The sequence below is a fragment of the Cyphomyrmex costatus genome, unplaced genomic scaffold (assembly GCF_001594065.2).
Source record: "Cyphomyrmex costatus isolate MS0001 unplaced genomic scaffold, Ccosl1.0 scaffold294, whole genome shotgun sequence".
Taxonomy (NCBI): domain Eukaryota; kingdom Metazoa; phylum Arthropoda; class Insecta; order Hymenoptera; family Formicidae; genus Cyphomyrmex; species Cyphomyrmex costatus.
This window is the reverse complement of record NW_017277061.1, coordinates 118,719-133,964: the sequence shown is the minus strand read 5'-3', so window position 1 is coordinate 133,964 and position 15,246 is coordinate 118,719. Positions and strand designations below refer to the sequence as shown.

General features: G+C 30.6%; 1 protein-coding gene across 1 annotated transcript in view; it reads right to left on the bottom strand.

Moving 5' to 3' along the window:
- Positions 1 to 66: 66 nt before the first annotated feature.
- Positions 67 to 15,246, bottom strand: part of LOC108775276 (titin) — a 55,663-nt gene continuing 40,483 nt past the window's right edge. The window contains exons 34-40 of the mRNA XM_018541586.1: positions 12,443 to 12,782; positions 11,647 to 12,370; positions 11,182 to 11,520; positions 10,380 to 10,536; positions 9,971 to 10,137; positions 9,747 to 9,876; positions 67 to 2,946 (exon numbers count right to left, since the gene is read on the bottom strand). Of these exons, the coding sequence (XP_018397088.1) occupies positions 77 to 2,946; positions 9,747 to 9,876; positions 9,971 to 10,137; positions 10,380 to 10,536; positions 11,182 to 11,520; positions 11,647 to 12,370; positions 12,443 to 12,782 (4,727 nt within the window). The 3' untranslated portion in view covers positions 67 to 76. The remainder of the gene's footprint in view (positions 2,947 to 9,746; positions 9,877 to 9,970; positions 10,138 to 10,379; positions 10,537 to 11,181; positions 11,521 to 11,646; positions 12,371 to 12,442; positions 12,783 to 15,246) is intronic.

Below are 15,246 nucleotides of genomic sequence, written 5' to 3'. Positions count from 1 at the left end.
GAGTTTTTCTGGTTTTTCTTCAACTTCGTCATTTTTCACTGGTTTCAAAGTGACTTCTTCCTTTGATTCTTCATCTTTAGGAAGCTTTCTGACAGGTTTTAGTACGACTTGTTCCGGTTTTGACTCTTCGGGTTTCTCTTGACTCTTCGGGTTCCTCTATCCTTTTCACCGGCTTGAATCGGACTTCCTCCGGTTTGTCTTCAGCTTTATCCTTTTCCACTGGTTTCAAAGTGACTTCTGCCTGTGATTCTTCGTCTTTAGAAAGCTTTCTAACAGGTTTTAGTACGACTTGCTCAGGTTTCAACTCTTCGTGTTCCTCTATCTTTTTCACCGGTTTTAATCGGACTTCCTCTGGTTTTTCTTCAGCTTTATCCTTTTCCACTGGTTTTAAAGTGACTTCTTCCTTTGACTCTTCGTCTTTAGGAAGCTTCCTGACAGGTTTTAGTACGACTTGCTCCGGTTTTAACTCTTCCGGTTTTTCTATCATTTTCACTGGCTTGAATCGGATTTCCTCTGGTTTGTCTTCAGCTTTATCCTTTTCCACTGGTTTTAAAGTGACTTCTTCCTTTGACTCTTCGTCTTTAGGAAGCTTCCTGACAGGTTTTAGTACGACTTGCTCCGGTTTTAACTCTTCCGGTTTTTCTATCATTTTCACTGGCTTGAATCGGATTTCCTCTGGTTTGTCTTCAGCTTTATCCTTTTCCACTGGTTTTAAAGTGACTTCTTCCTTTGACTCTTCGTCTTTAGGAAGCTTCCTGACAGGTTTTAGTACGACTTGCTCCGGTTTTAACTCTTCCGGTTTTTCTATCATTTTCACTGGCTTGAATCGGATTTCCTCTGGTTTGTCTTCAGCTTTATCCTTTTCCACTGGTTTTAAAGTGACTTCTTCCTTTAATTCTTCATCTTTAGCAAGCTTTCTGACAGGTTTTAGTATGACTTGCTCCGGTTTTAACTCTTCGGGTTTTTTTATCATTTTCACTGGCCTGAATCGGAGTTTTTCTGGTTTTTCTTCAACTTTGTCCTTTTTCACTGGTTTCAAAGTGACTTCTCCCTTTGGTTCTTCGTCTTTAGGAAGCTTTCTGACAGGTTTTAGTACGACTTGCTCCAGTTTTAACTCTTCGGGTTTTTCTATCTTTTTCACTGGCTTAAATGGGATTTTCTCTGGTTTGTCTTCAACTTTGTCTTTTTCCACTGTTTTCAAAGTGATTTCTTTTGATTCTTCCTCTTTATGATGTTTTGTAACATGTTTCAATGTTACTTCTTTATGTTTTGCTTCGTCTGGTTTAATTATTTCTTTAGTTGATTCAATTTCCAAAATTTCTTTTTGAATTAAAGGTTTTGATTTACGGCGCCATGGAGCTTCGGAAATCTCCGTAAGTTTATCTTCTTTCTGTTTAACTTCAAATTCAATTATTTCATATGTTTTTATTTCCTCAACTTCTTTTCTTTCTCTTGTTTTTCTATCTCTAACCCATGGTACCTCTTCTTGTTTAGATTTTTCGATTACATTATCAATTCTAGCAATGTTGAGGATCGTAGTATCGTCCTTTTCTGTGTATAATATACTTTTTGATTTTTTTTCACTGTTCATTTTTTTAGTAGATTCAACATCTTTGTTTATTTGTATAATTATTTTGTCTTCTTCTTCGTAATATGGTATGTTTTCTCGCTGTACGACCCCAGTCATGTTAGTATTTTCTATTGTTTCGTTTTTATTCTTGATGCGTTTCAAATCTATTTTCTCTACTCTTTCTTTCTTTAAAATTTTTTTATCTGACCTTGGTGTTGGCTTTAATGATACTTCTTCAAGAGTCTCTTTATATACTTCTTTCTGAATAGGTTTAGATTTTTTCAACATAACTTTTTCTTCTGTCCATGATTTTGTCTTATCTATCTTATCTATGATTGTTTTATCCATTTCTTTGCTTGGTCTTCTCTTATCTGTAGTGACATCAATTCGCGTAATTATTGAAATAGCTTCAGCTTCTTTTGAAGTTGGTTTTTGACCTGCGTTATCTAACGTTAATTCTACAAGATCTTTCTTTATTACTTGCGAAGGTTTTAGTAAAACGGTTTCGAGGATTTCTTTACGTATTTCTTTTCTTTCTAGTTTTGCCTTTTTCAAAGCGATTCTTTCCTCCGTCCAAGGTTTAGGTTGTTCTGCCTTCTCTGTGATAGGCTTTTCTTTTATTAATTTTTGCATTTTCGCGTCCTTTACAATTGTAAGCAAAGAAGTGTCCTTTTTTCCAAGAAAACTAATTTTTTCTACATCTAATTCGGAAGTTATTTTTGTTTTTGGTTCCATTTCCTTTGAAACAATTTGTTCTTCCAACCATAATCTTGGTTTCTCCTGTTTCTCTTTTTTCGACATGGTTTCATCTAAATAACGCGATGTTACCGGGGTATTATCCATTTGCTCTTTGTAAAGTTCAGTCGTAATATTGTCGCTAGTATATTCTTTGATTGTTTTTTTAACTTTATCTATTGCCTCTTTAGACACGGATTTTAACTTAGTTGTTTCTATATTAAATCCATGGATGTCTTTTTTTTCAATCTTCGTTGGTTTTAACTCAACTTCTTCTAGTCTTTTTGTTGTTACGTCCTTGGTGATCTTGGGAGTCTTTTTCAAAATTACTTCTTCCTCGGTCCATGGTTTTATTTGACTCTCGAAATTTTTAAGCTTATCCAGTGAAGAATCTCTTGATGTTGTTTGTATTTTTCGCCATGGAAGTGAATCATAAGTTCGAGGTATGTGCGGAACGCGTCCTCTTCGCTGCCAAGGCAGCGATTCATCACCAGGTTGAAATTGTACTTCAAATGGTAAATTATTTTCGTTGAGAGATAAAGATCTCAGAATTACATCTTTCAAATCTTGATGAAGTTTTGCATCCATTTCGATACTGGCACCCGTCTCTGCAGGAACCGCGTAATGGGCTTCTTTCCTCTCTGCAAATTATGCAAAATGGTTTTAAATAGGTATGAACGTTGTTAACTGTTTGTTTCACATGGTATAAATTAAATTAGGAGAAAATTTAATATACATCATGATACATCATGCTATTAAATTAAATTAAGGAAAGATTTATTTATAAACTCACAATAATTTATCAATCCTTTAACATTGTAAAATTAGTTATATAAGCATTTTGGTGTAATCACTGAATAACAAGGAATGGATTTTGACTGAATTAACTTTTCAGGAAAAAGAAATTAAAACATTTTGCCAAATAATCAATCTTGGAAAAATAAATTGTTTATGAGTTATTAATATGTAATATATAATTTGTAAAAGATTATATTTAACCGAAAATTTATCTTTTTGTGATATTTGCCTTTTCTTGGGTAAATATAATCAACAATGAAAACATTCGTTGTTTTGTGACAGATGTGTCAAATGAAACTTAATAACTAATGAAACAAGCACTAATTACTAATGAAACAAGCATAGAAAAGCATGAATCTTTTAATTAAATTTTGTTAACAAAGAACATTAAAATTAACACATATACACATACTTATATATTTTTGTATATATAGATTTACGATTTATGTAAAAATTATAATATTTATTAAAGCGCGACAATATTTGGAAACAAAGTTTAGTAATAATAAATCAATCAATCATGTTAACAATTGTATATAAAGCACAAACGTTATAAAATGTTTATAGCATAAAAAAAGACGCATGGATCTACAACATTCTTTAAGTTATTTTTAAATAGTCTTATAAAGCTTGTCTCTTTTGTAACTTGACTACGCGTGCATGGAACTTCTTTTCCAAAATACAATGCTATTTCAATATTATGATAATGCCGCGATATCATTTTTTTAATCCATATGATATATACAAAGAAATATTTTGGAAGATCTCTATTAACGGATGAATATTTTATTAAATATAATCGTGCGAGTTGAAGTGTTTGCTTGTAGTGTCCATAGAGTTCATGTTGCGCTCGTGAGCTTCTCTCAAGTGTCTCCCACGGAGAAATTCGGTGGGGATTCTTGACGTATAAGACGCACGTCTCTATTTTATGCTACATCTAGTCGTAATAGTAATCAGTTGGAAGTCGAAGACGAAGGAACGAAGAAAATCCGGGCAAAATCATCGTTCTCCCTTCGTCTTACGGTGATATCACAGTGAATCAGAAATAATATTTGAAAGAAAGAGATTGTCAACAAGTATATTTCTAACGTTCGTTATCTCTAGAAATTTCTTTCTTTTATGTGATTGACCGAAATAAAGTTATATTTGAATTGGACAATTCATTTTGCTATGAAGTGATACATTTAAAATATTTGTGTATATATATTGTACAGTGAACTTTTCAACAATTTATATATACGTGTACATATAGTTGTATATACCATATAGTTGTATCAAGCAAATATTTCATATGCTTAAAAATATTAAGCATTTTGTGTTCATATAATCTGTCTTTTGACGTATTTTAATATACAAACAAAATATACAAACAAAAAAAACATTTTGTCTTATCTCTTCTTAGCCAGTTAGTTAAAATGTGTGTGAAGTGCAGTTATTACAATATTTAATTATTGACTTATTATATTGAATTAGACTTTTTATTCGTATTAGTTATGTTGTTACATTAAATGGTCTTTAATTGAATAATAAATTTAATTGAATATTGTTTAATTATTAACTTATGGTATAGGAAATTATTGAGAATGAAAAAATATAATATTTCATAACTTAAAAAAGTTTATCGATTTTTGAATATTGTAATAATATTCAAAAGTTCGAAAAATATATATGTAAGTGAATACAGACATAGATTAATGAGAAATATATTTGAAAAATGTAGGAATAAACTACTTTCTGCACGATAATATAATTTATTAGATGAACTGCAAAATTAAATTTTTTAAATTAAAAAAAAAAAGATAACTACAGATACATATTCACTTTTACTTCTGTATGTCTAAGAGTTTTATGATTTTAAATATATATATATTAATACATATACATCTACCATATATATATTATATATATATATATATTATATGGAACATGCGCGCACACGTGTGTGCGTGTGAGTGTGTGCGCTCGCATTTTAGTTCGTTGACTATTTTTATTATTTAAGAAATTTATATTAATTTAAAAAAATTAAATTTTGTGTAAATATCTTTTAAAAATGCATACAAATAAAATAATATAAATTACTATATATTATATTCTCAGTAGATGACACTATACTATTCAATTGTGAATAAATGTTTTATTTTTTTGTTTTAATTACACAAATAAATTCAAAAACTGTAAAGCAACAATAGATTGCTGTTTGTCTAATCTTTAAATGAATAACAAAGGATTTCGCGCGCGCGGTAATTTCGATGATTAATATTTATTTCGATAATTACTGAGAAGAATTCTATAATAAGATTATGAAAGAACAATTTAAGAATTTGGTCTAGTCACTTATATTTTTTTCCATAAAGTATTTCAATTGCATTAACAATAAATACGATCGCATTGTATTGTAGTAGACATCATTAATAGTTTGCTACATTAGAGACTAGACATTTGACGTAGTTTGTCAGTATATCTTGAATTTGTTGATTTACTAAAAATAATTTTTACTTGTTTTGTAGACTACACTGATATGTTCTTCTTCGTATTATTCCTGGCACGACTGAATCACTAGCAGCTGGCTCGAGACGGAACCAAAATAGTCAACTACCTCGGTCAACTTTCTTCAAAATTATTGTGCTGACGAAGCATTAAGCGAAGGTGACGATTTATAATTAAAGACAGTATAAATATGGACAACAGAAAAAATTTCTTCTTGATGAATCAGATGGTCATTTGTTCTCTTGGAAAGTTCTATCGTTCCATCTTCAAGGTCGTTCAAAATTTATTGAGAATCACATGTCTTTTTTTAATGCATATTGTCTGTGACTCATGTGCAGAGCACAGAGAGTAGACAGTGCAATTTTTGAAAATATCTCTTCATTTCCGAATAATTTCAAGATAGTTGAAAATGGAAATTAAAGTTTTCTGAAATATATTTGATTTGATATTTTTGACATTTCTATCTATCTCAATATTAAAATAAATAACGATTTACCGCTAGTTACAAAGGATTAATATTTAAAATTATTTATGTCGAATTTAAAATATAGATGTGTGTACATATATATATGTGTATATACATATACATGTATACAGAGTGTTTGAGAAGTAATGAAAAATTTTGTCACATAGGATAGGAGTAAAGTGGACTAAATTGAAAAGAAATAGACATTGTCTAGTGACGACCATTGTCGCTTGTTATAAACAACGCTTGCCTAAAAACGGCGAACGCAAGCGGCGCGCTTGCATTTGGCGGTGGGCCGGGCGAATTTGAATATTTCTATAGATTTTCTACGACTTTCTTTTATTTTACTTAATAACTTGCGTATTGTAATACTGACAAATCGTTTTTCCATATCAAAAGTTTCGTTGGTGAGTTAACATTTCTTTTTAAATTTCACTGTTTTTTCACGGTTGAATTTGTTTCAATTTTATGTTAAGTTACAGATACATTGTTTTAATATGCGATTTTTCCATCGTGTATTATCAATATCATGTAGCAAAAGGAGAAATCGAGGAGTCAGTGGGAATTTTGTTTTAACTGCATTTATGGAATGAAAGAATTTTTGTTAGATGTCTGAAGAGGACTCGAACCAAGAGTCGAAACTTGTCACGGCATATTATACTGAGCGATTTTTCTTATATATTGACCGATATTCTAATTTTAATATTACATGTCAAAAGCAGCTAAGTACTTCCATTATTTTCACATCTTTTGATTTTGTTCTCATGCCAAGTTACAGATACATTGTTTCAATATACGACTTTGCCATCTTGTATTGCCAATGTTGTGTAACGAAGAGAGAAATCGAGGAGTCAGTGAGAAATGTGTTGTCTTAATTATATTGGAATAAGGAATTTTTTGTTGAACGTCTGAACAGGACTCAAACCAAGAGTCGAAACTTGTTACGACATTTTACATCGAGCGATTGTTTATATTATTATATATTGACCGATATTCTAATTTTTAATTGTGTCAAAAGCGGCTAAGTATTTTATTGTATTCTTTTTCTTTAAAATTCATATTATATATTTAATGTTACAATCGCTTTTTTGTTTACTTACGATTTGACTCTTATTGTCCTTCATCTTGTTTAATTATTATTTTTATATAAAGAGTCCTTTATTTTTCATTTTATTTATTTCTATGAATTAATATCTCGTTAACTATTGCGAAAATTGTAAAATGGTAGAGGACTTTTCTTCTGAATTTAGTCCATTCTACCCCTATGCGACAAAATTTTTCATTACTTCTCAAACACCCTGTATAATATAAATTTGTAATTAACAAGATTTTAGAGATACACGTAATGTACTTGTTTAATTAACCGTTAAAAATTTCTGGAAGTATACATCTGCGAGCAGATGCACACACATATTGTAAGATGTATATAAAATTTATATACTGTTACTTCTAATAAAAAACTTAAAAATTGTAATATTTTATTATAATTTTTTAATTTTATCAACTAATAGTAAAAAGCAAAAATATTTAAAGTATAAAGTAAACTAATAACAGGTTATATACCTGTTTTTTAAAAATAGATTTTGTAAACACAATCTGAAGTACCGTGGTCGACGAATCTTTGCGGAATTCTGAGCCAGCGACCAAATATAGCTAGGTAATGTAATACACATCACGTGCTCAAAAATAGTCTAAGAAAAGGGCTTTGCTTGGTGTACGGCACTGAATCTGTTTTTCACTTGGAATATATTTTACACAAAAAACTAATATCATAAATTATAATTATATCTATATGCATATACATATTATATATATGTATGTATATAAGCTGTTTTTTTGAAAGTGATATAAGTCTAATTTAAAAAAATGTAGTTTAAAGCTTTTTTAAGAATAGTTTATATTTAAAAAAAATGTGTTAATGTCACACAGTTTTAGTTAAACATCTATACATAGATGGCACATATATACCTATGCTCACATACACAGTAATTAACATATAATGTATATACATATATATATATATAAATTGCTGAATATACAGTGCTTCAGTAATATTTAATCAAGGGTAAATTAGAAATTTTGTTCTATTTTTTGTTTTAATGTAAATTATTTGTTCCTTAGAATGTTAAACACGTATTATGTACTTTCTCTCTTACATACGACATCTGAGAGAGAGTTCAATGAAAAAACGTTCTTCAATATACATCTTCCTTCCTCTAACAATAGATATTTTTTACATTAACATTTTTTTTGTTACAAACCATTGAATGTATTAATTTAGATAATTAATTTACGTACAGGACGAGATTTATAAAAATATATAATATATTATTAATAATTATATAAATTTTATATATGTTTTACATCATATTGAACTGGAATCTATTATCGCTTCAAAGATTTTTCTATTGAAGGTCACGTTAAAATTGATAGAAATTAATAATTGAGGCAATTGTCGAAACAACAACAAACGAGACTTGGACATATTTAGAACATTTGGTTTTATTGCGACTTTCATTGTACAATAATAAATAATTGATTAGTATAGGACGATATTTTTTGTCATTGTAAATTCTTTAATAAATGAACATATATATATACATATATGTATATAATCGTAAAATATGGGCGTCATATATAATAAGCAAATTGTGTAATATGTGTATGTATATATATATATTCTTTTTTACTGTATACTTTTTATAATAACATCTTTTAATAAAACACTTTTATAATAAACATCAAGATTATATAGTGAACGAGTAAACAAGTTACGTAGTTAACGCAGTTGCATTGCATTTTTCCTTCGTTTTTATCTATACTAATTAATATCGCGCGAAATTCCAAATTTTAAATCTATTTACAAAGTTACAGTATTCTCTGCGAACATCATTTTTATCCTAAATAAATTAAAATATTAGCATAATACTTATTCCTCGTTTCACTCGCTTAACTATTCTCAAAAAATATGATAGTTAGTACAAACTCCCCGAGCGCGCACGTTATTTTTAATTACAGGAGATTTGTTTGAGATGAAAGTTGAGAAAACTACAATAGCAAGGTCAATAGGTTACGTTCTTTCAGGGAAGCACAATAAAGCACAAAAGTAAAAATATGAGGGGATATTTATGGCGAATCGTGCTACGCGTAGACGTTATAAGACTTTGAGACGATGTAAAGACGTTAGTCGCAATGAACACGTCAGATGGAAATTAATGTATACATTATTAGCAATGATCAATTGCGATATTGTAAAAACTTTAAGTTCAGTGATCACCTCAACATCCGTTTTATATCTATTTTGTTGTATCATGTGCCATTGAAAACAACTTCATTTCTTTTAAAATCTCGAAACTATAATAATCTATAATTCCTGAGAGATTATTACCATACCTATGCGAATATCGAAAAGTAAAAACTTGCGTTAATTAATTGACATTCAATCAATGTACAGCAAGAAGTACAACAAACTAAAAAAAGTTAGAATATAATTTTTTCCAAGATTTAATAAACAATTCACTAATATTATTAATTTGTTAATTGATTTGTCATGCTACTGTCTCGAGCTAATATACGTCTCTATTAAGTATATACGTCTCGAGTATTTGTCTCCGGCAGTTTTTGGAGTATAATATAAGAACAATCGTGTCATGTTAGCAATCGATTCTATATCTTTTATTTAGTTCTTACTTTTGACGATGAGTTTGGCAGATGTTTCTACGGTACCGGCTGAGGTTGTAGCGCGGCAAGTGAAGGTACCAGTATCCTCCTCATAGGTAGTTGCTATTAGTAACACCGCATTGTTCCCTTCATAAATCATCTGAAAATGATATATGTCATATCTTCATTGAATATCATTCTAAATGTGAAATTTCCTTTGATGTTTCACGGAAGAACAATGGCAAAATATTTACCTGAAAGTCTGGTGATTGTGGGATCAAGGCACCCTCTCGATACCACTGAATTGTTGGTTTAGGCTTTGCCGGACTCACTTGAGTCTTAAATTGAGCTGGTTGTCCTTCTATGACTATCTGATCTTTCAAAGGAGTCAATTTTGCCAGGACATCAGTTGTGTCGGGAGCTATAATTAAAAATGGAGAAAAGTAGTGCGGCAACCATATTGTTAATAAAAGATTTAAAAAGATCAAATTTGAATAGTCATCATTGAACATCAGTTTTATTTTTTTATAACAAACCTATTGTATAATATTATATATATGTATATATATATATATATATATATGTTTTTTTCGAAATGTTTTATCAATGGCATATATACTATACATATATATATGTCATTGAATTTGATTTTTTTTGTCTTACCAAGAACTCTGAGATTAGCAAAGGTTGTGACCTCGCCAGCGGGGTTTTTAGCAATACATTTATAAACACCTTCGTCCTCGGGAAAAGCTTCAGAAATCCTCAAGGTATAAAAATCGTCTTCTTTTTGCATTTGAAAGTACTTCGATGGTTTGATTATCTATAAATAACATATAAAGCACTCGCAAATAAAATTATTTAAAAAATTAATTGCGTCAAAGTTATTTTATTGTAGCTATTATTTTATGATTAATACGATAAATTGTGTGATATCAAGACATGTAGGAGTCTAAGAATAATAATAATATAAAAACATTGAAAAGAAAAATAAATATCAAAAATTAATATGATAAAATATCAAAATTCATATTTAATAAGAGTTAACATAACATGTTTCGGCTGCCAATTCGAACCATCTTAAGATGTAAAGATATACAATAAAAAAATATACGCAAATTATATAGTACATTGTGTAACGAGTGGGGGTTATAGTTGCTTATAGCTTCGCTCGTGCGCTCGCGCCCGTCCCGCGCTATATAATTTGATTGTGTATATTTTATTTATTGTATATCTTTACATCTGAAGAGGGCTCGAATTGGCAGCCGAAACATTACATGTCGACTCTTATGTGATCTTATTAAATATGAATTTTGACTTTTTATCATATTAATTCTTGATATTTATTCTTTTCACAACATTTCTATATTATTATTCTTGGACTTCTAAATGTTTTGCTATCACACAATTTATCGTATTAATACTGAGTGTCCGGTTTTGTTTCTTTAATTATTTTATTATTATATACCTTATCAGCTTTCTTCCACTGTATAGTAGGAATAGGCTTTCCTGTGATCCTACAGGTGAAAGCGACTGAAGTTCCTTCCTTAATGGTTTGATCTCTTAATAGCTCCAAAACTATCGGCGCTTTTTCTACTGTTGGCATTGTAGGTTTTATGACTTTTATTGGAGATTGTAGTCTACGAACATTACATTCCGCTTCGCAACGCGCTTCTCCGGCACTGTTAATCGCAACACATTCATATTTGCCAGTATCCTCTGGTACTGTCTCCAGAATCAGAAACGTATAAATATTGTCTTCTTCCAAAGTTTTATACCGGATATCCACTATTATCTTTTTGCTATTCTATAATAAAAAGATTTAAATTTAAATTAATTAAAATTTTCTATTCTATACGCTATATATAAAATTACCAATTTACCCGGCAAATTTGTTATATATATATATATATATGTATTTTACGTATTTTACCTTAAGCCAATAAACATCCAGAGGTTTAGTACCAGTAATTTTGGCATCGAATCTAGCGAGTTGTCCAGTAACAACAGAAACAGATTGGATTGTAGATAAGAAACTGGGTGGTACTGCACCACCTCGTCCAGGCTGCCTTCTGCGTTCCTCTACGACTAAATTGGCACTACATTTGGCTTTTCCTCCTCTATTTTCAATGATGACAGAAAAGATACCAGAGTCTTCCATAAAAACTTGTCTAATAATTAATACCGACTTGGTACTGAAGGTGTAAATTTGAAGGTCGACTGAGTTTTGTATAGGAAAATCTTCACGGTACCATTTGATAGTTGGTAGTGGATCGCCATCAAATTCAACTTCAAATTTGGCTTGTTCTTGCTCAAATGCTCTACAAGGTTGAATTTTCTTCGTAAAAATGGGCGGTTTGGCAGGTTTGATTTGACCTTGCACCATGCGTTCTTGCGTTTTCGCTTTATGTTCTACTTCCGTTGTCTCTGTTGCTGTAATTTTTCTTGTTATTTCTACGTCACCTTTGACTTCCTTTTGTATTTGTTTTTGTTTTGCAACATGAACTTCGCGACCATGAACTGTGGATTCAGACGGTTCTGGAAGATGTTTTTCAGCGGCTTTAACGCGTTCTGTATCTATATCCACTTCAGTAACAAATGGTTTTTTTACATATTTCGGAAATGGTTGTATAGGTTCTTGCTGTGGTTGTTCCTCTCTAGTAATGAAAAATTATCAAATATTTAAATACAGGTTGCTAATATTATTAAATATTTATTATAATACTTACAAACTTTCTTCATACTTTTGAGCCATTCCCTTTGCTAAGGAATGTGCAATGACTTTGTCGCCAGGAATAGCAAATTGATGCGAAGCTTCCCTTAATCTGGTCTCTTTGAGCATTTGTTCCTCTTCAAGATTCATCAACTTATTATAATAATCTTCATTCTTTTTGCTCTTAACGGATTTTTGCCATTCGGTCTCAGGCTCTTTAATAACTTTAGGGCCAAGATGCTCTGTGGCAATTTCGATTCCTTGGGAAACGCTTTGATGACGTTCGTCAAATACACGCTCCAATTCTGTGTTTTCCCGCTCGGTCTGGTACTGTGTTAGTCCATAATCGTACCAGGCTAAAGAAACAATACATGATATCTACGTGCCCTCGTACATCTTATGTTTCTCATAAATAAAAATGCGTATGAATATATCATAGATTGATTTAATCTCGATAGCGAATACAGTGTTCTTTAGTGAGGCATTTTTGCAGGAATTATATACTCGAAGCAATTGTACATTTTTCCTTGAAAATTTAATGAATTATTCACGTTATAATTGATTACAAGATCGGATTCAGATACTTCATTGAAGCAAGGTTACATTTCCTTTAATCAAAAAATAAAAATATCTAATCGAAAATCATGATGTCTAAGACACAGTACGTGAACGATGATACAACACATATCGACGACACATAGATAACAGATAATAGGAATCGAGCTGGATATGGAAAATTCGTATGGTTAACGCATATCTGAAATTGCTTTGCTTTTATATATTATCGAAAATATTGTTAGATTAAACTATTTATCTCTTATGAACGTACTCTCCTTCGTATTATGAGAAGGTATTCTTTCAATCTAAAAACAACAAATAAATCTGTTGAATTGCGAAGTTTCTTCGTCTGATTAATTAAGTACTTTTACGTAAATCGTCGTTTATTTTTTTCGACGGATTAGTTTTGATATACAACCGCTTGCTATTTTTCGTGCTAGGCATTAAAGGACGGGTATAGAATATAGGATATAAAAAACGCATATTCAAAAACAAAGAAAAGGACAAACAAAAATGCAAGAAAAACAATAATTTAAAAACATGATAGTAATTAAGATCAAATCATATTGATTGCGCAATATTGATGAGAAATACGGAAATCTGCTGAATATTTGCACTTTCTATAAACAATACCTGACATGAATTATTTCATATTATAGTAATAAGAAAGCAAAGAGTATGGTGTAATAAATAAGAATAAATATTAAATAAGGTATAAATTAGGCCTGTCCAAAACTCGGTTTATGAGCCTATATAAACGTTTCCATCTCTCCGGGTACGGTTAACGCGTTGCTATGCTACAAATGCTTTGAAGCGTTTTTTGATTGGTCAAAATTTGTAAAGTTGTTTCTTCTGATTGGTCAATCAAACGCTTCAAAGCATTTGTAGCGAGACTTTGACCGTACCCTCCGTTGTCTCGATAGAGCGATACAGAGCGGAAACAACAAAGGATAAACGCCAGTACTCCGCCTGAATCAAGCCTGTCCAAGCGTCGTAGAGCGAAGGGACTGAGGGGCCCCGTATCTCAATCGGAATAGCCTATTATTCTCTGCCTGTGGCATCTATATAACAACGTTATACCAATCTTTTTCGTGAATTCTTATTTCTTATTATCGAAAATATGAATACCAACATGTTCCATTTTCAATACATTTCATCGTTTAATTATGTATTGACTCAATGATGCGCAGGGCTGGGTAATATTTAAAATAGTTCCATTTTAAATACATATTTAAAATGGAAATGGCATTTTGCATTTTCCATTTTGAATAGTTTTTTAGAAAACCATTTTCATTTTACATTTGAAATGGAATCATGTCTATCATTTAACCATTTATAAAATAGGTAAATGGTTTTTTTATGTATTCATAAATTTTCCCTTAAGAAGAATCAAGTATCGTGATTGGTGAGAACACAATTTCTTCTATGACGATGTTGTCTGATACATTTAAAAAACAATTGTTACTCAAAGCAAATAGTGCGTTTATTAAATTAAATAAAACTGTATTACTGTAAAATGTATTTTTTTAAACAAATATTAAAATCTTTTTAGGACTGTACAATGATAAACAACAATAAGAAGAAGGAAGTTAATAACAGTCAAAGCTGGATCACAATGCTTATTATAATTATGTGTGAATTTTGTATACTGCGTATGTAGTACTCCCATATAAATATTATTTATCATTATACAGTCTTAAAAAGATTTTAATATTTGTTAATACACGTCGATCCTGAAAAAGACGTTATTCCTACTTTAGATAAATATTGCGAAGAATATTACTACGTCGATCCCCTCCCCCATCAGAGGTCTATCGATATTCGTAAAAATTTCTTGCAAATACTGAGATACGCGTATATCTCTATATATAGAATCTCGATTTAATAATTTACACAGGCGTCTAAGGTAGGTTTCCACTACAATACCTTACTGATGAGTCCAATAGTGGAAACCTGGACGAAACACCAAAATTATTAATATTTTTCGCAATACATAAGAATTACAGAATTTTAAATACGAAAATTAAAAATTATCCTTTTCAGATTTTAATATGTCATTCAAAACTATTAAGATCCATGATGCTATGAGCATCAAGAATTGTTAATCAATTAAAGTTCGTGATATTACTGCGGTAGTAAGTATGTATGCGCGCGTCAATGCTGAAAAACTATCAGCGTCGCGATTTATATGGGGGGACTACATACGCAGTATACAAAATTCACACATAATTATAATAAGCATTATGATCCAGCTTTGACTGT